This window comes from Aquila chrysaetos, chromosome 18, assembly GCF_900496995.4.
Source record: "Aquila chrysaetos chrysaetos chromosome 18, bAquChr1.4, whole genome shotgun sequence".
Classification (NCBI taxonomy): Eukaryota; Metazoa; Chordata; class Aves; order Accipitriformes; family Accipitridae; genus Aquila; species Aquila chrysaetos.
The window spans coordinates 9,709,276-9,734,757 of NC_044021.1; the positions used below are offsets into that span (position 1 = coordinate 9,709,276).

At 35.4% G+C, this 25,482-nt stretch overlaps 1 protein-coding gene across 2 annotated transcripts in view; it reads right to left on the reverse strand.

Annotated features, from left to right (window-relative positions):
* Window positions 1-25,482, reverse strand: part of CDH9 (cadherin 9) — a 100,571-nt gene that overhangs the window by 19,235 nt on the left and 55,854 nt on the right. For both annotated transcript variants that reach the window (XM_030042063.1, XM_030042064.1), the window contains 2 exons: window positions 5,021-5,140; window positions 2,035-2,202 (listed from right to left, as the gene is read on the reverse strand). In XM_030042063.1, coding sequence (XP_029897923.1) covers window positions 2,035-2,202; window positions 5,021-5,140 — 288 coding nt within the window. The remainder of the gene's footprint in view (window positions 1-2,034; window positions 2,203-5,020; window positions 5,141-25,482) is intronic.

A 25,482-nucleotide genomic window follows, 5' to 3' on the forward strand; every position in this document is an offset into this window, starting at 1 on the left:
TTTCAATGGTTGGTTTCATTTAGTGTTTCTATAATCAGGGTTTGCTAGAAAGAATTCTGATTACATAGACTTTAATCTTGCCTATGTGTATGAAAAGTGAATTTATATGTATTTTCTGACAACATTTGCAAGAAAAATGTAATTATAAAGACATACTGTTGCAGAAAAAATATTAATGGGATGGTTTTCTTGACCAGTCAGAACCACTCAATGAAGACCTTTCATCAATAGCAAGACACAAATGTTTCTAAATCAGTATTTTCAGTTATTTCCTACCAAGAAAATGTAAAAAAAGAAATCTGATATATTCAGCATTTTACATGTGGCAACCCAGAATGTGATGTTTCTTTTGATCTGTTTTCTCATGTAAATTAATATTAATTTACTGAGTGGAATACTAGTATTGGAAAAATACCTTAAGACAAAATTACCTGACAAAATTAGCACCTGATAAAATGCACAATCCTCATCTGAAGGGTCCGATAAGAATGTGTATAATTGTATTGACTTGTAGTGAAGCACAGTCAAGTATCTTTCTTGCAAGTAGCCTGTTTCCTATATTTACATGTCCTTTGCTTTCTTTTAAGACACTTAAAACTAATCTTGAAAGAAGAGCATCATAAGGAGCAAAGGCTAAGGAGACTGACAACGCTAAGTTATTTAGCAGTTCTATGCATTTTTCATTCTTTATTTTTTTAATTTAATTTAATTTAATTCAGCAACAACACTTACAATGCAATGTTCTACACTGCATTCTAATTTAGGTTCAAGAATTCTTATTTGCCAAAATAATATGGGCTATATCATGCCATACATGTTTAAGCAGTATCCTCTTCTGAAGTCAATCAGGAAGGTTGGTTAAAAATTGCTGTTTGAGTTTGGCATGTGAAGGTTATTCTCAGCAAGTAAACTCTGAGTGTGAATTCAAATTATATTTTCTTTATAAGGAATGCAGTACTTCCTCTCCTCTCTCTTTTTTAAAAGCAATCTGTTATCATGAATAGAGATAAAAACCTTATATGCAGTTTCAAGAATCCTTTCTCCCACACTGCCAGAGTTTTCTAATATTGTAGAAAATCTGTTCTAGGTTGACCTGTTTATACTATTCTGAGTGTACTTATTGGCATGGTACTGAAGTGCTTTTCAAATTTCTTCAAGTCCAGGAGAGCGTTTTCTAAATCAGCTGTGTTTGTTCAGTCCTTGGTGAATCTGTAAAGAGAGCCAGTCAGGTCCCTAATCAGTGCCAACAAGCAATTCAAATTTTATAATGTGGACATTTTTCCAGCAGGCACTGAACTACGGCTGTAAATTTCTTCTATCTGCAGCCTATCAAACAGTTATCAGACACTGATTATAACAATTTGGGATTGGATTTAAACCAGTGGCCTAGGATGAAAAGATCTGTAGTATGCTACTGTGAAGCTTTCTGTATTGTGCAGCTTTCTGTTCTTTACCATTTTTTTATTCTACAGAGATATTTTAAAAAAACTTAATTGTGTCAAACTGGTCCAGATCATTCAATCATTCATCAACTAGATCTAAAATCCTTCAACATCAAGAGCTGAACACAGATTACAGGTACCTAAACCAAATGCTTAGACTTCCAGCAGAGCATACCACCTGAGCAACTCTGCCTGTGCAAGGTGGTACATTAGAAAATTTGCTGACCTATTTGCTTGCTTAAACATGTGGAACTAAAAGCGTCTCCAAAAACCGAACCCTAAATTTTGTAATTAAATTGCTCTAAAGGTTTTCAAGTCCCTGCAGTTAGCCTAGGTTATTGATACAGCTCATATTCCTGTAAACAAAGAATGGGAAGGAAGTTTACCATTCCAAGAAATATTTTGCTATTAAAAAAATGGAGGCAGAGATTCCCATTTGCCTTAATGCTGCAACATAAACAGACACAGCAGTGGGCCAGCATTTATACTAAATATAAAGGGAGAAAACCAGAAGATCCCAGATGGTGACAGTGAAACAGCTGATTTTAGAGAGGTTCTCTTGAAAACAACGGAACTATTAGGTGCTCCATACTCTGGGGGAATCGAGGTGGATTGTCGTTGACATCAGTCAGCGTGATGTTCACAGTGGTGGTCCCTGATAGTCCTCCCATCTGGCCTCCCATGTCTTTGGCCTGGATGACCACTTGATACTGTTCCCTGTTCTCTCTGCTCATGTCTGGTAAAGCAGTCTTGATTAAGCCTTGGAGAAGAGATAAAAAAGAGAGACAGAGAGGTGAAGGAGAAGAAGAAGCGCCACCCACTTTAATCTCAGAGTTTTTAAATGGATTCATGTAAAATATACTGTGCAGATTTTAATCCACAGCAGTCAAAAAAAGGTACACTGCAATAAGCCTTTCAAGCTATGGCTGATTTAATGTGATTTTAAGAAAAAAGAGAAATAAAGGTAACAGAGACGTATTCATTGTTTGCGATGTGCTAAATCAGTCGAATTATTCTTTCAATGACAAAAATATACATATATTTCTTGAATTAATTAATTTTTTCAGCTACTATCCCCAGTTAATATTTTAATGTAATATGTAATCTCCGGCCCTGGTGAGGTTTTGATATTATAGCACAAGGCTGAACTCTTAACATGCCCCAGATTCATTCTTCTGGACTGTAATAAATCATAGATTTTCATGCCCAGTGATGGGCCCTGTAAGTCAGCTAGGACTATAGCTAATAAAAACATTGGACAAGACTGTAATATTAGTGTTGGAAATGTTTTTTGGTTGTCTGATCTCAAGAATTTCATAAATGTAATTTAAATAGCTCAGACTCTTGTACAGCACACAAAAACAGTAGGGACCTCAGGTGAGAAAACCAAAAATCCCATAGCCTGAACAGAGAAGTGACTTCAATCCTCCTGGGATCCAGAGCCAAAAAGACCTTTTCATTAAAGTGGACACACACATGTTTTCTTTTAGAAAACTAAACAGAGCTTTTCCTTGTACTTAGAAGGGTGGTGGCTTTGCAAGGTTGAAGTGATGAGAGCTTTCTCTTGTGACGTTGGAGGATTCACACCCCCGCCTTTCCTTTCTCAGAAAGCAGCTCTCATTACAAGTTCGGCTTGGTATGGAAGCTGTTCTGTTATGCAAAAAAAGCAACCCGGGAAAACTCCTACTCCTAGAAAGAGGGTGAAACAAAGAAAAAAACCTCTGTAGTCTAGTAGTTATGGCATTTACGTCTGATCCAGGATTGCCAAGTTCTGATTACCATACCTAGGCTCATTAATATATGTAGCATTAAAAAGCGAATTGGATAAAAATGTGTCCTAGTTTCAGCTGGGATAGAGTTAACTGTCTTCCTAGTAGCTGGTACAGTGCTGTGTTTTGAGTTCAGTGTGTGAAGAATGCTGATAACACACTGATGTTTTCAGTTGTTGCTAAGCAGTGTTTAGACTAATGTCAAGGATTTTTCAGCTTCTCACGCCCAGCCAGCGAGAAAGCTGGAGGGGCACAAGAAGTTGGGAGGGGACACAGCCAGGGCAGCTGACCCAAACTGGCCAACGGGGTATTCCAGACCATGGGACATCCCATCTAGTATAGGAACTGGGAAGTGGGGGCAGGGGATCGCCGCTCGGGGACTAGCTGGGTGCCGGTCGGCGGGTGGTGAGCAATTGCACTGCGCATCATTTGTACATTCCAATCCTTTCATTATTGCTGTTGTCATTTTATTAGTGTTATCATTATCATTATTCGTTTCTTCTTTCCTGTTCTTATCTCAACCCATGGGTTTTGCTTCTTTTTCCCGATTTTCTCCCCCATCCCACTGGGTGGGGGGGGAGTGAGTGAGGGGCTGCGTGGTGCTTAGTTGCTGGCTGGGGTTAAACCACGACAAAATGAAAGATAATCCCAGAACCTAAGATGAGAGCCCAGGTCTCCCCTAAACCGTCTGCCTGCCTAACCACCTGCTGCCATCAGTTAATGCCGGTGTGGTACTGGTCCAGTTTCCCTGTTCGTGCCTGATAAAGGTGTTTTGAGTAGGGGATTGGAGAAAAAACGGAGAAAGAGAGGAAAAGGTGAAAAAAACCCAAACACTTTAATCCTAGGTAAAATCATTATGCTCCCTTTTAAAACTGTAGCCATGTGACTCTTGTTATCTTTCTGATACAATGCCCTTGCTGTAGTTAAAAAAGAAATTGATTCAAAAGGAAATTAGCCATCATCTGAGCATGCTCAATGGGTTGGGTACTTCAGGGATTCTGGGCACAATTGCACTTAAGTTCTGGATTCTCAAACCAGAAGAATTTTTGTAACGTGCAAGAACAAGCTAATGCAACACCTGCTAAGGATTAGGTATCTGGAGGGGCGGAGGGTGTTGTTTGCTTTTTTTTTTGAAAACCAATTTTGGATTATAGATTTCCAAAGTTGACACAAGTTTTTCTTCTTTGTGTCTGTCTTTTATCTGATTCCCTAAATAACAGTGAAAAGGGCTTCCATTCATGCTTTACAACTTAAAACCATGAATGCTTCCCGCTTCAATTCTAATAGCCGTTGGAATCAGAATATAGTTTCAAAAAGCATCTTGAGTTAAAAATTGTCACTGATCAAGTTTCTATAACAAACTTTTAAAAATAATTAATTTTCCTTTGGGGATCTTTTTTTTTTTTTTACCTTATAATCTGAAATTATCCAGCTCCTTTTTCCTTTTCTTAAAGACAAACAGATGAAATTCCCAGAAATTGGTCTAAAGTAAGCTTTAATACTTTCATGATTCTTTGGACCCTTTACGATATTCTACACCCTTTCTGAACTGTTGACCCTTACAGCTAACAGTTGTCTTCCAGAAGTTTTTATTCATACCAAGCAGTTCTTCTGCAATAATATTTTAACAAAAAAAAGGAATACTTTTAATGTGATTCCAGTTTCCATTTAGAAAAAATGTATCAGCTTTGTGTCAAGTCATATGATGCCATACACCTGTTCCAATATTTAAATGCAAGTGAAAAGTGTGTTGATCCCTGCATCCTGTCTCTGTCATTGCAAAGAAGTAAGACTGAATGAATTGCTAACCTGTTTCTGGATCCACCGAGAAATATGGCTGTCCCTGAAGGATGCTGTACACCACTTTGGCACTGTTTCCATAGTTGGCATCATCAGCATCTGTGGCTGTCACTTGAATAACAGAGGTACCTAAATGGTTATCAGACAAAGAATCAGCAGATTTTAAGGCGGCACCTACTTCTTGTAAACCACCTAAAGTTGTTTCAGTATTGAATTCAGTAAAAAATCGAACAGCATCTGGTGGACAAATCCAGTGTTATCCTACCCAAGCAAACAGTAAAATAAAGTCTTATCTTCCCTGTGACTAAAACTAAAATCATTATCACTTAAGATTCATGCTTCAGTTAAACATGAGTAAACTCATAGGGATTGACACACGTCTTTGAAACCCAACACAGCTTTAGGTTTCTTTGGTGATCAAATAGGTTTGAAGTCTGTTCTCTGGTAATAACATGACCTCAGTTGAAACTGTTCACTTAAAAGGTAGGTAGCTGCTGCGTGAAAAGTACCATTTTGATTCTTAAGTTTGGCTTAATCAGTAAATTAAATTAAAGCAAATTTCCCCATACTCATTTTCTGCTTAGATGACAACCTCCAAATATCTGAAGTCAGACTAAATAAAAAATTTTGTGTCATCTTACCTCATTTTTAAGATGCTTTAAAAAAAAAAAAGCTTGGTTTTGCAATAAGAAATTCTGGGTTTCTTTTCTCTTGATCAAAGTTATCCACCTATTTGGCAAATAATTGCCTTTAAAAGATAACTACATCTTTTCAGCATTCAGTTATTTTGCATGAAAATATCTTACCCATGTCCTGTGATGACAATGAGGAGAATATAGGCTATATGGGATTAAGAGCACTGTGAGCCAAGACATTTGGTGTAGTTTATGGATTAGAAGCAAATGAAAGCTTCTGTCTGTCAAGCCTTTCTTATAAGATATATAAAAGGACAAAATTGTTCTTCACAAGCTTTTATTTCTAAGCAATTTTCAAGGTGTCAGGATACATTTTGCTAACACAATCTAGAGCTGACAAATGTGTGGATAAATGCAGGCAGTCCAACAGCTAGATGTGTAAAGGTCCTTAAATCCTTGGCAAGGGCAGAAGGCTGACTGCGAAGAAGCTCTTTACCCTGCTTTTGGCTGGGTATTTTTTATGTATCTCAGTTTCCTTATAAGAAAAAGGTCTAGTGAGCACTGTCCACTTAAGTGATATCATTTCCTATTCCTTTTTTTCTTCACCTTCAGCTTCTCAGTATTGAAGTTCACCCAGATAACTTGCAGTCAAGTAGCTGTCTTGACTATAAATTTAGAAGATGCTCATTTACCTGTGACTAATGGAATTGAAGTGAATCACTCTACTGTCACTCTTCAGTGTATAAGAGGCATTGGGGAAAGTAGAAATCCAGAGTAATCAAAACAGATTTATGAGAGCACATGTTATTATTAGGTCCTGTTAGATGCATCTATTTTCTCATAGTACATAATACCGCTTTACACATAAAAGTTTTACCTACATAATAGTAACAATTCCCACTATTTCAAGTTATCTGGACAGCATGACAAGAGGGGAGGAATACTTCTTTCTCTGCAACAAACCAGCAGAACAAAGTTGTAAAAATGCTTTGTCACAATTCATCAAACCATGAAGAGGATTTTTGCCTCTAGATCAGCAATCTAGATTACTTTTTGTCTGGTTAAACAATTAGAGGTCATCTGTGTGCCAAGCTGAGCTGTAAAGATAATCCTGAAGAAGTGAATATTTAAGGACAATTTTATCACTAACAGTGTCCAGCAGAACTGCTCTTCTTCACAAAAACTGAAGACAGTTTTTTGAGAAATGTAAAGTTCCATGAGTCCTATCTGCTTTCAAAAAAGCAAAAAAGTTAAATCCCGTGCCTCCTCAAGACTAACAGGGAAAGGAGAATCAATATCACTTGCTAGCCTTTAAAAAATGTAAAAGTCTTCAGCAGAATCATATGCTGGTACTGTGTGCCACTGTAACATCTACAAGTTAAGAATGAAGGGAAATGTATATGTCCATCCCACCCTCCCCCCACAAAAACCCCAAAACATCTTCATCAGGAAAACTTATTGCTGTGGCCTCCTGATCTAGGCACTGTCTTGGGACTGACACAGAAGTTTGAGTATAGTCATAACAACTGAACGCACATTAACTTTCTTTTCCTAGCATACTGTTTTGATGAAAAAAAGAATGCTGAAACCTGTTTTAAAAATGATTTTTTTAAGTTTTTGTGGTTTGTTTGGGATTTTTTTTGTTTGGTTTTTTTTTTTTTTTTTTTTTTTTTTTTTTTTTTTTTTTTTTTTTTTAAGAAAGGCATTACAGAGCTCAGGGCAGTCTTTGGGCAATTTCTGTCTTTGTCTCATTGGAATGTATATCCATTTCCCGAGGCTCAAGTGCTATATAATTATGGTTGCTGAGGAGAGTACAGAAGCTGTAACCCTACAGAAACTTTGGAGGTCACTACCAGATAATTCAAGTGGATCTTATATAGAATGAGATCTCATTATAGTTTGTAAAATATCGATGTTTTCTTTTATTTGTTGAATTTGGTAGAGTGGTGAAAAAAGTGTTATAACAGCTGGTGCTTCCTAGTAAACTAATAGTACAATCGTAAAAAATGATTAACCAAAGTATATCCTCAGAAAATTTATTGTCAGCATGCAGTGCACTCTCTTCTCTGCCAACAGTCTGCTGTGTCATAAAAGAGGATCCTCATGGATGATAGGCAATGCTTGTGCAGCTTTTTTTGTGAGGAAAGAAACTTCTCTTAGCTTTGGGGTTCTGAAATTAAACCAGGAAAGGCAGTGAAATAAAGGAACTCGGCACTAATTATGAAGTTATTGGTAATGAGGCAAAACCATTTTGGCTCTTTTAAATTAAAGACAACTGTGCCCTGTCCTCACCCCCACATGACTGGTACCCACAGAATGTGGTTGGGTTTATTCATTTGTTTATTTATAGTCTAGATTACCTCACAAGCAGCCTTTTGCCCACATTTATCAGCAGAAGTCAGCATGATTTAAAATACAAATCAGGCTGCTAGGTTAGGAATTTGAAGCTTTCTGAGATACTTCCACAGCTGTCAACATGATCAGGAATGAAGGAGTGAAGTAGAGCCTGGCAATAATTGGGGCTGGGGTGAAGGTGTTTTAGGTTTTGTCTTTGTTTCTCACCATCCAACTCTATTTTTAATGAGCAATAAATTAAATTAGTTTTCCCAGGTTCAGTCTGGTTTGCCCCAATGTAATTGGTAAGTGATGTCTCTGTCTTTATTTCAATGCATGAGCTTTTCTATCTTATTTTCTCCCCCTGTCCTGTTGAGGAGGAGGAGTGAGAGAGCAGCTGGGTGGGCCTCTGGTAGCCAGCCAAGATCAAACTCACCACACGAGCAAACTAGTGCGAAAGATAGCAGAGAAAGTGTGGCAATGACTACAATAGCGTCTAAGCAGTGATAACATCACTGTTCTGCAAAACAAAGTGAACTTCAACACAATCCTACCCAGCAAGCCTATCCCATCTCAGCATGGGAACTAAATCTCAGAGTTCTCAAGAGGTGTTCCAGAAGTATGTCTTATTTTATTTTCCTTTCCTTTTTCTTTTTCTTTATTATTTCCTATTTGTTTTGTTTTGATGAATTCTCAATACTTCTTTCACACAGCTTGCAGATTGCTTTCTTGGCTTTGTCTCTCAAGGATTCTCTCTATGTCTGCACACAATAAGCAAGGAATAGCAGTTTGCTGAATGTGTAGAATTTGCCAAACTTTATGACTGCTATAGCATCAACATTACTTTTTTTTTTCCTTTTCTTCTTTGCTTAGGTAGGCATTTGGGTTTGGAAGCTTAAGCACTTTGACAGCACATTTGTGGTGGATGGGGTCCTAATGTACGGGTAGAAAAATGCAGAAGGGTAATTGTGAAGATAACCTGAGAGAAGACAAATCTAGACTAAAACTGTGTAAGTAGCGTCTTTGTGTGTGTTTATGTATGCATGTATGTGCATGTAAGAATGTAGAGTCCAAAAAGGAAAACTGAATTAGAGAGAGCATCACTCCATATCTAGGACAGTATAACTCAATGTCAGAACCAAGTTCCACTAACACAGATTTCCAGAACTCATGAGGAGCGAGACATAAATTTGAAAAGCATTTGAAATGAGAATGCCTTTCTGAATTATGATTAAAATGATTTCTATTTTTTTGTGCTATTCAGTCTTTGAAAGAGTCCCTCTGGTATAATTAGGTCTCCCAGCATGATACCAGAGTGCATTGCAAAGCTGAAGTAAATAGCCTGCAGAGGATTGCTGTAGTGTAAAAGAGGTCTTCCACTAGATGGGATAGACACACATTTTGCTACCTTTTCATGTAAAGTCATACTCTTCAGCATACAACTCTTGTTCCTACTTGGCTCCTTTGGTTGATATGAATTAAAACAGGTTCTGCCAGTCAGAAAAATATATCTGTGTCTATTTGAAAATGCTATTTTTACTGATAACTTTTTCTGTAACCTTCATTTTTAACAGTAATCTCCAGCTTGGATGAAGAAAATGAGCAGATTATGTTGTTAGTGTAGTATGTTTCAAGATTCTACCATGAATGTTGGATCAAAAAATGACAGATAGTGATTTGAATATCATTCAGAACCATGACATTTCTTTTCCAAAGGGAATTCTGTAACTTCAAAATGCATTTTGAGTTTGATGCTGACATTTTTTGTAAAAGTAGGATTCCAGATCAATTCAACCTTTTTATTTTAAGAAAAAATAAGATGTTTGGTTTAGACTTTGGCCTTCTAATATAAAGTTTTCCAAAAGTAATTTGGAAATAAAAAAATCTGAAAATGCTGAAACAGGATTTTTTTTACATTATCAGACAGCTTCCTTTCTATTTTTTCTCAAGTCAACTTCTGTCAAAATTGGCAATTATTGAAAAGTTCTGATTTTTACAGAGAACTTTTGCGCGTGTGTGTGTGTATCTAGCTCTGTTTAAGAGAGAGCTCCACTCAAAGCAGAAAGGCTGTTTCAATTTCAGAAATAGAAGACCAGCTGGGGTAAGTGGAGAGGCAGGAAGGACTTTATCTCCCTAAAGGAGAGGCTCTTGTGCTTGCTTCCTGTTTTCAAGCACAATGACAATCTGCTGTTCATCATGTTTATTCATGGAGGGAAGATATTAGAAGTGGGTTACTTTTACAAACTGAAAAGTTTGGGGAGAGTTCTGGAAAACCTCTGGAGGCAAAATAAAGAATTTTGTTTGGCTAAAAGCCTAAAAAAGATAAGTGGGCATACAGTTTGCTCAGACAACATGGCTCCAAGGATTATTTTCATGTGGACATACTATGGAGATGCCCCTGATGAAGACATGAGTGAGATTTTAAGTGAGATACAGAAATATTGAGAGGTATTAAACTACTATTTGAGAGCAGGTTGTTCTGTCTGGATAGGAGTCTGTTCTTAGGCAGTGAACTGGAGAAATTATGAACTAGGAGCAGTCATATGGCACTACCCAAGCTTAAAAAGTTTAGAATTCACCACCAAGGTTCTCATTACTGCATCAGTTGGACTACATCACTTCAAACTGCTTTCTATACAAAGGGCAGGGCTAAATAAGGTTGAGGTATAACTCTTATGTTTTGACTGGGAGACAACTCTACCTAGAAAGCTGAAGGAATAGGGAACTGCAAAGTGAACTTTGCTCTTTTGTACATGACCACAATTTAGCGGATATTTCACTAGACTGCTGTTTCTTTGATGCAGAAAAGGCCAGAAGGTTGGTAGCATGAAAGATTTGTAAGAGCAAAGGAAAAGGAAGAGTAAAAGCAGAAAAGGAGCAAGTGTCAACAGGTAAATAGATAAATGATCCAAGCTGGAAGAGGAATAAATGGGCATGACTGGGAAAAATAAATAAAGCCAACTTAAAACAAATAAGGAACTAGACTCAAAGGAGCAATAACATGACACTGGAAAATTAAGAAGGAACTTAAAATGTAGTTCACCCATATATTGAGGAGAAATATATAAAAAAGGAAAAAAAGAGGAGGCAGAAAAAGAGGTGGCATAAAACAGGAGATGCAATATTTCATATATTGCATTTTACCAAGTTGATGACTTTTAATAATCTGCCGTATAGGTATGTGGTGAAACTTAATTTCACTTGAAAGCATGCTGTCTCATTTTTGAGTACATAGTCTCACATAATGGCTGATCAAGAAGTCCTAGCTCCTGTAGATGGGTACTGTACCTTTGTTTTAGCTGCCCACTGATGTCCTATCCAGGAATCACAAACTTTGCACCACTGTGGTAGACATAAAGAGTCCCTGTAATCCCTGCTAATGTGGTTAAAAGTAACTTATGAGCGATGTGAGAAAACCAAGCTATGCTGTGTGGTATAGCCTTACTTCTCTCCTCAGATCTACCTTTTCCTCCCCATTTCACTCCATACCAGTAAAACCAGATGGACTTTACCACCCATTCTGGAAATACGAGATGCTATTTTTATGTAGCTTTACTCCAGAAACAGTCCCTTGTATTTTATAAACATAATGGGGAAATAATTCTCACCATTTCTTGGGTGTGTTGTGCTTTGATGTTTTGGGGTTTTGTTCAATGCTTCATTTTCTATAACAGAATGAATTCACGTTTTAGATTGTGTTATCAGAACTTGCATTAAAGAAGTCAGTACATCCTAATGATTGTCTCACCACGTAGAAAGATGCAATGTGACTAAACTACTCTGTCTTTAATCTGCCTGAAATGCTGCATGGGGTAGAGGCTTTTGCCAGTGAATACAATACATGCACCATTGTAACATAATGTCTGAAATTGAACTGGAAATGAATGGCTAAAGCTGAACAAAGCCTCTAGCCCTCACCCTCCCGCTGTTCAATACCTTGATACAGTAAGTTTAGTTTTCCTTTTGCAGTAATTGTAACTGTGAAGTGCATCAGATGCCCTGCATGAGAATTTGAAAAGCATTATGGATGCAATAACAAGTGGGAAATACTAAAAAGAATAAGAAGTAGTTTCAACTATTGGTGGGTGAACAACTCTTCATTCTTTTGGGAAGCTTCTTTTTCCCCTTCTCACCATAAAGAAAGTCACTTCTGAAACAGCAATACCGGTGCCATCAAATGGCAGTGATAAGATAGAGAAAAAGTAGTCAGACTCTTTCAAGTGTTAATGTTGACTAGCTTTTACATTGCATTTCCTAGTGACTAAAGAGGTATAGTATAAAGTGATCTGCCATCCATAATAAATGAACTGCAGCTTAGAAATCTTTTTCATTTTGTTCAACATGCTGTACATACTTACAATTAGAAAACACGCTTCTTTTAGGCAGAGCAAGTATCTGCAGTCTATGTTCAAAAAGAAATTAAAACCAAAAATGAAAACAATGAATCACAAAATTATCCTGAAAATTTCTATTCAAAATAATGATGAAACTCACTGGTAGCATGTTTCTGGGCCTGGAGCTGCTATGCATATGGTAAGGTTGTTCCAACCAGAATTAGTTGCTAATGAAACCAATATGTTGAAGGAGCAACAAGTAATGCCATAATATGGCAGTTAATTATCTTGGTTACTCTTTCTCTGACCACAATGCTTTTATGGAGTATGTGAAAATAGGCCAGCTTTATGGACTGACAGCTGCCATCCATGGCAGGTTAGTCACAGGAACTCCACCACTTGTTTCCTTTTTAAAGATGAGAGCTGGCCATCTTGGCCCTTTGCCCCATCTTAATTTCTGGAATACTCCAGAAGAGAGAAACAGCTTTCAGCTGTTTTTATGATAAACTTAGGAAGAGCTTGTTGCTGTTGATACTACTAGGAGAGGTAGTAGTTCGTAAAGGCTGCAACACGGTTATCTACTGATTAAAAATTCCAATTCCTAGCCAACAGTTCCAGCCAAGTTTTTAGTTCTATTTATAATTTTCAATTTATAAAATAATGAAGTAATCTTAGGGATGTTATTTCTTCACTACTCTCAGGGCCCTTTGTTCATGTAACACAGCTTTAAGGGGTCCTCCATGCAATCTCTAAATGTTTCACTGAAGAGCAAAAAAGCAAGCTTAAAAGAAACAGTTGTCAATAACTGTGACTTTTTAGGACAAACTTTGAGCTTCTGATGTACATGCCCGTACGGTTCTGTATTTCACAGTGCGACACAGATGGGTTTATGAATTTTTGGGGAAGGAACAGATTAGCTTTCTGTACCTATTTTCATTTGTTCTCTTTTTTTTGACTTCGGCTTTTGTATCTATTAGATTTTGGAGAGTTTCTTTACTGTGGATTTCTATCTATGATGGGGAACTAGAACCTCACTCTCATTTGCATCTTCAAAATTCATCTGTAATACAAGTAAACAGAAATCTTTACAGATTTTCTACCTTTTTTCAGCTCAGCAAACAGGTACAGTTTGAAACCGTATGTGAATCTCTATTATGACCGTGAGAATGTAGTACATGATTATTAAGACAACAGGCTGGCCTCATATTTATTTTATTTGAGGGCATTTGCATCATCTGTGGGAACTCCTGTTTGGGTGGTGATAAAGTCTGTCTCTTTAAACATTAATACAGCTGTGGAAAACAGTAATTTTCTATGAAAATGCAGTAAATGAAGATATTATTGGTAAACTCAAATTTACATTAGTTTATAATATGTGATTCGTGAAAGCCTCTTGCTTCTGTCGTATTTAGATACTGTGCATGTTGTCTGTGGAAATGACAATAAAGACCTGTAATTTGGAAGAGAAATGGAGTCTAAAGCAGAGAAAATGAAACAAATTCCAGGGATATCTTAGTCATAGGCTTTTTTAAAATTACATTAGTTAGAGTACTATTTTTAGACAAAAGCAAAACACTTCTAGAGCTTGCATGGGTATATATAAGTAAATACAGATATAAGTATATACATGCATGTGTGTGTGTGTATGTACATGTAGATAAACCTCCTAGAATGTTAAGTAGGGTCACTCTAGGGACTTTTTTGTTATTCATTCTAGACATTTCATTTATTTTCAAGAGTGCTGAAATGTCTTGAGTGTAATCTGTCAAATGATTCACATGCAGAAGTGTTCTGCTAAAGACTGTTGAGTTTTCACTATGTTTGCAAATTGATCACAAATGCATTGGTTATTAATTGCAGGATTACGGTTACAGTAAATGACGCACATCATGAGGACAATCTCATTTGGACAAACCTCATAGATGTGAAAACTTCTGGTTGAAAAAGATTAAAGGTATTGATTCCAATTCCTTGTTTGGGAAATACTCTTAGAAATGCCTGAGCTAATTTCCAAACCTTTATACACTGGGGTGTCTAGGTGTCTGAAAATTAGTTGGACATACGCCTTTAGTTTGTTTATCTTCCTCAGGTAGACACATGTTCCTGATAGCCAAACTATCTTTTAAAAAGTTATTCATGAAGTCAGTAAGTATTAGTCTTCTGGACCATGAAATATAAGACTTTTTTTTCCATGTCCTTTCTCTTACCCACCTCAGTGCACTAAAGAGGTGGCTATTATTTAGGTGTTTCTTCCACAACTGTCACATATTTTGACTTTATGAGGAAATAAACCTTTTGATTTTTTTGTTTACGTCTCCAGTATACTGTGTACATAGCCTTATTTATCACAGGCTATTTATCATTTGCCTTGGAGGAGAGTGAAGTAACTGTTACTGAGTTGGCTTTCTGACAGGAAGCTTTGATGAGAATTTGTGGTTTATTGGCAGCAACTCTGTTAAATGCAGGATATTCACACATGTGTACATACTTCAGTGGACGGCAAGTTAGGTTGTTTTGTTTTGTTTTGTTTTGTTTTGTTTTTAAATTACCGATTAGGTGTGAGCAATATGTGTTTTAAATATGAAGATATGAACAACCTTCCTAAGGAATAAAATTGATACCTGCACAGATCTTAATCATGCTTGATCTTAATTTCACAGTGTCACATATCTATGAGGTTGTAGAAAAAAGCTATTCTGGGAAGTCTTTTGAGGCATCTGATTAGATAGTGGATAATAAAGTAAATGTGAGCACCAGGATTGCTGTCATTGTGAAAACTTGCAGCTGTGCATTTTGGTAGATATTAAGAAAAATACGGTGATTGTCATAAGAAATGCTGTAACCTATCTTGTTCCATGTACTTAGTAGAAGATGAGTTTCAGTGGGAATAATATAGAGTGGTTTTCAAATAAGCAAGACTTAAACAAGATAGTCCAGGATAAGATTTTTCTTACCTTCATTTTCTTGACTCTGTGAAGGCTGTGTCTGACAAAAAATTTCCAAAATGACTATATGGTTGGCAAGAAGGAAAAATGGTGATGTGTAATAGAATTCTTAACTGAACAAAGAAAAAACACACACGCAGTAACTGTCATTTCTATAATTCATCTTCTGTGTTGCTAGAAACTTATTATCAATTCTCATACCTATTTTCATGATTTAATTGAAAGAAATGTCATATTTTATTTCCGTAATATATATAAACATACATAACATATATAGATATGTACATATATCTATATATATATACATGTATGTACGTATGGGCACATTTTAAGTGAGAAATTTACATATTTAACAATACTGTATCCATTATGGGCAGACATTCATAATCCTTCCATCTCAGTAGAGAGGCATTTGATGGTCTCTTTTAGGGAAAATAGTGGACTTCTTTTGGGGGAGTAATGTTTCTTTCCTGAGCTTGGTATGCTGCAGCTAAATCATTTATAATAGAAGTAGTACTAATCATTCAGATTCACATGAGAGAAAGCTTTCATTTCTCAGTAGCTCTACTAAAACTAAAAATTAGGGGTGGAGGGGGATAGCTCGTGAAATGAGGTACATGGGATAAATAAAGCTGTAGGTGTGTGGACCTTTGTTTTGTGACAGACTGATCTGTTTAATGAGACTGTTACCTCTTTGGAATATTGAAGGTTATGTCACAGCATCTTTCTGTACAGTCTACTGTGTCTGATGCTTAGTTACTTTAATTTATATTACATTAAAAAAAAAAGTTGTGTTTTATCTTAAACCCAGATAAGATCCATTTTATCTTATTTACACATTTTGGAAATACTTAGAAGTTATAGAGATATCTGGTGAAAGAACAAAGAAACAAAGCAACCACCCTGCCTTTGTGTTTCACTTTCAAAATAGATGCATGTGTTAACATGATTTTAAAAAATAAACCTGACATTTTACACTCAGCTGCATAATGTCAGCAGCTAAAATGTATATTCAGGCATTCAGAAAGCTGCCTTTGCTTTTAAACACAACTGAAAAGCTTCTGTGTTCAGAAGATTAGACTAAGTAAGTATCCCAGATGTGCTTTGATTTAACAGAATAAAAAAATGAAATAATACTTCTCAATATAATTTGTAAATTTCTTTTATGGCTACATATAACCAGTTCTCAAACAGATTTAACTTATATCTAGTTAATTACAAATCCTGACTTAATCTGTGTGTCCAGTCTTCCCAGCCTACTACAGATCCCACATTTGAGAAATCTCATTCTCAAAAATCATTTAAGTAAGTGAAGAAAATGATTTTTTTGTCAGACTACACAAACTACACAAGTAACTTAACTACATGGTGTCAGGAAAGAACCCTGTGCATTAGCATGGTATAAACTAGAGACATTAATGTTAGCACTTCAAGAGCAAGGTCTGCCCTTAGACAACAGATTACCTCCTCCCCACTACTAACTTGTTTGTTCTAATATCTGCCATGTTTTATTTTTAATAAAGGATATAACACATGTATGCTTCTATTTGACATGTTCCTTCTGATAAAGACACAGGTGTTCCTAATATTAGTAATGTTAATTAGTCCCAGCTATTCCAGTCCTTAGTACCAGCAGTCCAATTGCCGCAGGCTCCAGTACGGTCACATAAATGTGAGAAGGGGCTTGCCGTACCTGTTATACTGTAGCCTGTCTTAAAAGAAGCAAAATTATTTAGTGGCTGGTAGCTGAAAGAGCTCATAAGGGAATAAATTAGTTGCCTGTAAACTGGCATCGTGCGTAGGAACTCAGTATTTGCTGTGGCTCTGAAAATAGGTTGTACATGGCTGCGAATTGTAACACATGTTTATATCAAAGGGTGTATAAAGGCTGTATGTTCACATCAAGAGGTATATATACTTGCTGAAGCAACATGGCTGTTCCTTAATATTTTTGGAATGTCAATGACATTTTTACTTTTTAGATGTGAAGCCATGAAAGATGAAAGGACCTTGGTTTAACATCCTATTGGAAGGACAGCATCTCTAACAATGCAGAACGTATCCCATTGTACTGCACTGCAGTGTGAGCAAAAGTGCTGATGTAAAGAATTCAGGCCCATTATGCTTTTGTTCAGAGATTATAGTGTTATAGCTGAAAATCTACTGAAATAAAAGGAAGGAAAATGGATACATCAAACAATTTTCAGTGTAAGTATGATACAGGAACTTTTAATGCTAATTTCAAGCTCTAACCTAGAGAGGTCCAGGCATCTAGGTTTTTATGTTTTGGTTTGGTCTCTTTTCAATGTACAGATAATGGGAAATAATAAATTTGTTGCAATAAAGGAGCCATGCAAACAGTATTGCACTGAATCTTTTCAGAGAGATATAAAGGGGAGCCACATTTAACATAGGCCAGGCCTGAAAATTCCACTTGGCAAGAAGACTGTCACTCCAAGGGTGCTGTGATGTCCGTTGCTGCAGTAGCTGAACACATTTCAACATATCTATGGAGTAGAGCTGTTCTAGTCTTCCGCTAACTGGTGGGAAATTGAGACATACAGAGGTTAAATGAGCTTGTGGTCACCTTAAAACTGCGTCTCCAAAGTTTAGGCCAACCAGTTTACAAATCTTAAAGTCCCATATGGTGCTCTAAAAGTTACCCATCCCGCTTACTAATTGCTGCATTTGAACTGCTGTCATCTTATTTCTTCCTACGAGAAACAGTTTAGACCAGCATGTCATGAAGAGTCAGCAGGTGGAGGTTTATAAGAGCTCAGAGGAGGTCACAAACTTCTAACAATGAATTGACAGTGGCTTCGTTCCCACAGGACAGAAATATTTATACCTTCCTGTGCTTACAGCAAGCGCTAGCTACCTTTACTTGCTGACAGCACTTCTACAAAACCCCGATTTCTTCTAGCACCAAGAGTTACTCTCAGGGGTGAATAGATGGGTCTGGTTTTCCCATTGTGCTGCTGCAGACTTGTGGTGTCTTAATAAGAAACCAAACTTCCCCCCCCCCAAGAAAAAAAAAGACGAGAAAGAAAGTGAGGAGTCCTGTTTAGAAGATATGAGGATTTTGTAGCTGAAGAAAAATGAATATGTCAAGTGATTTTTTAGCTGAGGTTAGATACTGCTGGATGAAAGAGTCTCTCTTGCTTTTACCTGCTATACTTTGCATGCTCCTGTCACTTCCCCAGCACCGGCTCTGGCATCTAACTTCATGTGATCTGACCCAGAGAACAAAAGTAGCAGAAAAAGAATATTGACCTTGAACGATCCATTTTTCTGATGATTTAGCTCCTTAAACCTTCTTCTTTTGGGTTTAGAGGGAAAGTGGGTAAGGCATAAGACAGCACAACCAGGAGCCAAGAGACCAAAAGAAGAAAAAGATGCCACTCCTTTTGGCTGTAGCTTGAGAACTCCTTATCTGTAATGTTAAAATGTTCTGTAAATCTTAAATTTGTGAATGATTTGAATTCTTCAGAAGCACTGCTTTGATCTTGTTAAGGCTGATTTTTGTCCCTCATTTTTCTGAATGCACAGTGTCTCTCAGTTTTTTCAAGTGTGACATTAATACATTCTGCATAAACTTTAAAGGAACTATGGTATTTCTGGTGACTTATGAGGAATTTCCCAAATTTTATAAACATGATTTATTTATTTGTTCCCTCTTTACCTTTATATATATACACACACTATATATACATATTATTTTTTATGTGATTGCTTGTATTTTTTTTTAAGTGTTTATCTTTTCTTCAGTCAATAACAAAGAATAATTCAGTAGCACTAATGGATAAAATTATTTATGTAAAAATAAAATTAACCAAGCTCTGAAGGAGAAAAAATAATATATAAATTCAATGTTTACTTTTAATTTCATATGTTATGTTTGGATGTTGAATAGATCTGTACAATGATAATCATCCCAAAATGTTATTGTTAAAAATTAGTTACATCGCTTGTTTGGATCCTAAAAGGAAACTATTGCTTTTCATTTTGATCAGAGTGTATGTTTATTTGTTTCTTGAGATTACATAATTATTTGGGAGTGTTGTGAACTCAGAGATTTTCCTCTGAGGATGGTTTCATTCTGTTTCTTGAAGAGCCAAAATGTCTACACTACATACAATTTTGTTTATCAAATAAACATAGGAGAAACCTCAGGAAAAAAATAGTAGTTGTAAATGGACATTTAAATTTTACAGAAATTATATACAATAATAGTGAAATAAAGTCCATGCAGAGAGATCCTAACATTTACATCCAGCTTGAAATCAATGGAGCTGTACAAATTCAAAATAACCTGTTTATAGTATCAGAGCTGTAGTAAGTAAGTTCCTTGCAGAGGAGACCTCCTTTTTGATAGGAAAATGCTGTCCAGAAACTATACAAATAATAGAATAATTTAAGGAAAAAAAAATAATCATGATCTAAATAAGATTCCTTTGGCGTTCCAGTGTTTTTCTTTTTTAGCTGTAAATACAAAGTTTTAAAGCACCCACTGATACTCTTCTGAAAAAGTTCTGCCTCATGCCAAATACAAAATATTTATAAAGCATTCTATATAGTTTCCTAATAAAAATGTAGTGCAAGCCTATTGTAAATAAAAATGTTATGCACATATCTAACAGAATGCATGTTCAAAACTGACAAAACCCCCAAATACCCCAAATTTCTTGGAAAACTAGATTTCTATTTTTAACTGTTTAACAAAAAGAGGGTTTGCCTTTTTCACCTTGATGGTTTATTTTAAAAAAGTATTATGAGGCATTGAACTCTTATTTTATATTTTCATTTTATTTTGTTGAAAGGGATTTTTTTCATTATAAAGAATTGTATAAAAATAATAAAGAAGATAAATTTAAAAAGATAAAAATACTGCATTTAGAAAAGAAAACCCTATGCAGTTTATAGAGGTTTTGAAATTCTTTAGTTATAGTGGCAAATGCAAACAGAAATGTAAGGAGTATTCTAGCTACAGGATTTCTGCCATCATGCTTAGTTTGACTAAAAGGAATTCTAATACTATATTTTAACTGCAGAATGTAAAATATGAACTTGCAGATAAAATATTTATTTGAAATATGTCTTTCTCTTAAAGCTAACTCAATAATTAATTTTAAAATAGAGTATATGAAGTATATGCAATTAGCATTCTGAAATTTTGCAAGTTGGCAAAGTAGTTTTCATAAGCTTGTGGCAAAGTCAAGACAGTCATTCATAGCTTTTTTTAATAAACATCTGAAACCAGGGAAAATATGCAGTGGAGAAAATAAAATTATTTCCTGCTGAAATGTGAAAGATGAGAGCTGCCTCCATTTAGTCGTTTACACACATCTGTAGATTAACGCTTATTGACATAAGCAAATTCAAAAATAGAAAATGTGATGATTACTGTATTTGGTTCAGTTTCTTTTTTTTTTTTTTTTTTTTACCATAAGGCCTATTTGTTCTTGTAAGAGCTTCCTGTACAAAATAACAAACTGTTCTTGAGAAATATGTGTTTATATTTATGTGATGCTGAAAACGTGATGTAGCTAAAACTAAATATTGAAATTCAGTCTTACTTAAATCCAGTAGTAGTTGTGATGCTTATAGATTCCCAAAAGATACTATAGAAATAGTGAACACTATTAGGAAAGTCTAACACAATCATTGTGTAACTATGTTGCAGTATATACAACTGCACTCACAGACAATAGCACGGTAATAAAAATGGTAGTATTAATGCATATTACCCTGTGTGTTTTACTGCAATTTCATCTCTCTTTTTCTCTCTTTCTCTTTGTGTGTATGTATTTTATATATATATCTTTTACTTAGAGTAGCTGATAAATACAATACATGTTTAGGCATGCTGTAATCCTGTATGCCTGAGTTGCAAATGGCCGTATCTACAGATCATATATAATGTCCTTTTATCAAGCTTCACTGTTCAGCTAAAGAAAAACTCTTTTGACTGTATTTGCAATAAAAGTAATTTAATGGAAAAATTATAGATTTTAAATTTAGCCATTTAAAGTATGGTCCTTTATACTTATACAAATCTTTTCATGTAGAAATTCTGAACCAGGAGGTGCCTTTGGTTAGATCCATAAAATCTAGAAAGTAGCAGTTAAGTATGAAGAAATAAGTGCTAAGTTAAATTGGGCATTATCCCTTCTCTTAATAGGATCAATTCAAAGATTAAAAATATGTTGTGAAATACTCATCAGCTGCATGCTGAAGATATTTAATGAGAACAAATGGTAAGCCTTACTCATTAAAATTAGCAAGGCAGGTACAGGAGGATGTAATAATATTGACCCAGGTGTCAAAAGGGATTGAACTCCACGGGACATCTCATTGCTAACTTCCCTTTTAAAAAATTTCTTAATAACTTTATTTATATCCTGAGAAAAAGTGGTTTTCACAATGAGGTGTAGGGTTAGTTTTGATTTCATTTTATTTTGTGTTTTTAGCAATCATCTTTCACTTGGAAACATACTTGGATCATGGCTTCTACTTGTGTAAGCCTTGAAGATGAAATGAGTAGATTTTAAATATGATCAGGGCTGTACTTTTCCTTCTACATGAAGAGGAAATGAAAAGATTATTCTCAAGATGCATAATATGTATTTAGCTTCTCTGAATTTTCCTCTTACAGTATTTCTAAAATATAGCCAAATCAGAATAGGTCATGCTTTAAATCCACCTGTTCTTCATTATGACCAAGATTGTATCTTACAGCTTTGGCTTTCCATCAATTTAAAATGTTGAATATCTTTTGTTCCTTTACTTTCAATATTACGTTTTGATTAACCTTTTTGGGTTTGTCTAGCATCTTTTTCTCATTTTTTGGAATTATTTTTTATTGAATCAATCTACCTAGTCTGACATAAATCTCAGGATTCTTCCAGGCAACTCTAGCACTCTTTAAAAATATAGCTACAGGAGTTATTATCCTCCAGTTCTTCAGTATAGTAGCTGATTTTAATGAGAAATTCCATGTTATTGAGTTTTAGAATCTTTTACACTAACTTTCTCATTTAATTTTTTAAGTTAATATCACTGTGAGCATTTAGCGTGATCATTTCCATAAAAGCTATCTGAAATGACACTGCAGTCAGCTCACTTCAGTGGTTTTGATTGCTTCCAGTACTAACTTTGCTACATAGCATTTTAGGTATACCCATAATGCTGTTTGAGATATGACTGGATCCCATTTAGGCATAGCAAGGTTAATTTATGTATAGCTTGATGGCTGCAGTGTAGATATTACAACATAGGATTAGCACAAACTAGTGCACAAATAAACATTCGTATTTCCCCCGGGCCTGGCTAGGTTGTGCTGAAAATCCATGTTATGCTTTCACTGTTCTTACTATCAAACTAGTCAAACATGAGTGAAGTTTGCCTATTGGTACTGAAAATCACACATTCTGTCAGAGGTGTTGACTTATCATTTTCCCTTGTGTGCTCTAGATCTAGTTATTCCAAGAAACAGTCAGTAACACAGCGCGAAATACGTAGTACGATATGTCATTTGAATAACAGATACACACGCAGCTGGAAACATTGCTAGTGATGATTCCTCTTCAATTTCTCAATCTTAGTGACATTTTCCTGAGCTTTCATAAATATCTGCTGTCATATTTGTTGATCTTGGCAAACATAATAAATATAATAGTTAAGAAAAAAATTGTATTTTAAGACACAAAATTGGGAGGAAGTGAAGCATGGGAAGAAACTGAGGTTTTCCCACAAATTTTTGACCTGCTCATTATATCTATTTCCTAAAATGCGTATAGTGTAATTGTATAGTTGTTTCCAGTCAGAAAAGTTATTTGGTTAGCTATGCAAGAATCTGTGTATATATAGTTATAACAAATAACATTCATCATCTTAAGTATTTATGCAGGTAATGCAGGGCTACACTGACTTTTTCATTTGATGTCATCTTAGTAAAGATGATCACCCTATTCCAGGGATTCTTGTTTTTATTTTATTATTCTTATTTTCTTCCATTTGTTATAGAGGAACAAATAGAATTAAGGGGCACTTAATTTTTTATTCTGAAGTCTTCTGGTTTTCTGGAATGCACTTTTGTGATCACAGTCTTTTTTCTCTTTCTTTTAATTTTCAGTATATTTCCTGTCCTTTTCTTCCAGATGCACTTACTTTCACAGCAGCGATAACTCTAATATGCATTGCTCACTCAGTAATTTCTCAGTTTGTTCTTCCTTCATGACTTGTTTTACACAACCGTCCAAACTCAAATTACATTTTAAATTCTACAGTCCAGAACCAACTAAAAGGTTTGGCCTTACTTCCTTACCAAATTTAGCTTTTGAACATCTGTTTGACACCTATCTAATCAGCAAACAGCATTATATGCCAAAACCACTGAAGAGATTAAGTGTTGAGGTGTAATGAACCTACTTGCATAATTGACAATTCTGTAAATTTGTGATGTTCTGCAATAAACACTGTGTTCAGGAAAAAATTGGACAGCATATTCAGACAAAAGAAAAGCTAGTAGTTGTTCATTAAATCATACCTACTGAATGAAGAATAATTACAACTGCTTAAATGCCATTTTCATAATGCAGTGGAGGTTTTTTAATGGATATCCTAGCCACTGTGGAAAATATGAACCAGGAGCTACTTCCACAGGCCATTGCCACACTCTATCACTTTTGAGTTTAATTTTTGTCACTCTCTTTTTTCTTCTTTTCTGTGCATTTCGTTGTATGTGCATATTTGTATGTGCATATTTGCCAGCTTACATTCACATAGCTTGCTTTTGTCTAGTTATTTCAAGAACTACACTATCTTAATTCTGTATTTTTTGTGTCCTCTTGTGTGTTTTATGGAAAGGTTTACAAGACTACTACTTGCTCACCTGTAAATTGTATTCCACTTATGGCAAGAATCTCACTTTTTTACTCCAAAGTTATTATCTCAAGTTATGGTATCTGCTTCCTTATCTGGAGGAATGGGACAAAGGGAATCCAAGAAAGAATATATTTGTGTATTCCTTATTTACCTACGTGTACATCCTGACTGTTGAATTAGCATTCTTATGACTGACTTCAGAAATATAGAATTTCTGCTTCTTGAATGGACTGATCTGGATTTGGGATCTTATTCTCTGCTACTTTAAGAAATTGCAAAACTACTTTTACTCATTCAAATTCAAATGCTAAAAATTGCCATTTTAGTGTAGTTTTTATATCCCCAAATGCAGATGTCAACTAAACAGAGCAAAGAGTAACTCAGATCCCTTTTTGCCTTGATATTGGAAGCTAAGGGGCTTTTTCTACTGTTTAAATCCTTTTCCTCTAATTCTTTCTTCACAGTAAAACTCACCTTTACTTGGGTCTTTCATGGACAGTTTCTCAGCTAAAAGTACATAATGGTACTGATACTATCATCATCCTCATCAAATATAGACATTTCATAGACTTAAAATTTCACAGGCAGTGCCAAAGCACTGGATCTTATTCTGTTCTCTTTTATTCATGCTTCTCCATTGACTCTAATGAAGTTGGACTAAGTGATAAGGTTAAACATGGACATCGTGCTTTTAATCCTATCTATTCCTATAGAGTTCCTTCCTTACAAATATGTTTCAAATTAAATATGACAGGTGCACTGCCAACATTTTTCCTTCACAGATTATAAGCAAAGTAAATTCTGAATGGAAAGGATTTCTCTATTTTCCACGTGTCTTTAAAAGAAGATGGACTATTCTTGGGCTCTTCGCATTATACATAGTAGTGTAGGTATTCCCTTCTCATGATTATAAGAGAGTTATAAAATAGAGTTCTGTTCCATTATACTTCTGCTACTGCTCTCAGAGATAATTATTAGCGTCTGTAAATTATTTTGCAAAGATACTTATTAGTCACAAATGTTGATTGATTGGTATTTTATTGTCTCTCTTAGCAATGCCATTGTCCAGGGCTGATTTTGCAAACCATTACAGTAATTTGTGATAAGGAAATAACTCTTGAGAATTTATCTGTCAGTTGTTTCCCATAGCCTATATATTTTATGCTTACTCATCTTATCAGAGAGACTGTCTCTGCTGTAAAAGCGTGGAGCACTTAGGTAATCATGATAAGTTCTGATGAATGTGTGCTGGTGAATATTATCTATCACTTTATATTATTTGAACAAAACTTAGAGAATTATTTTCCTTTGATGCTATATTTCTCACCTGTCTTCTA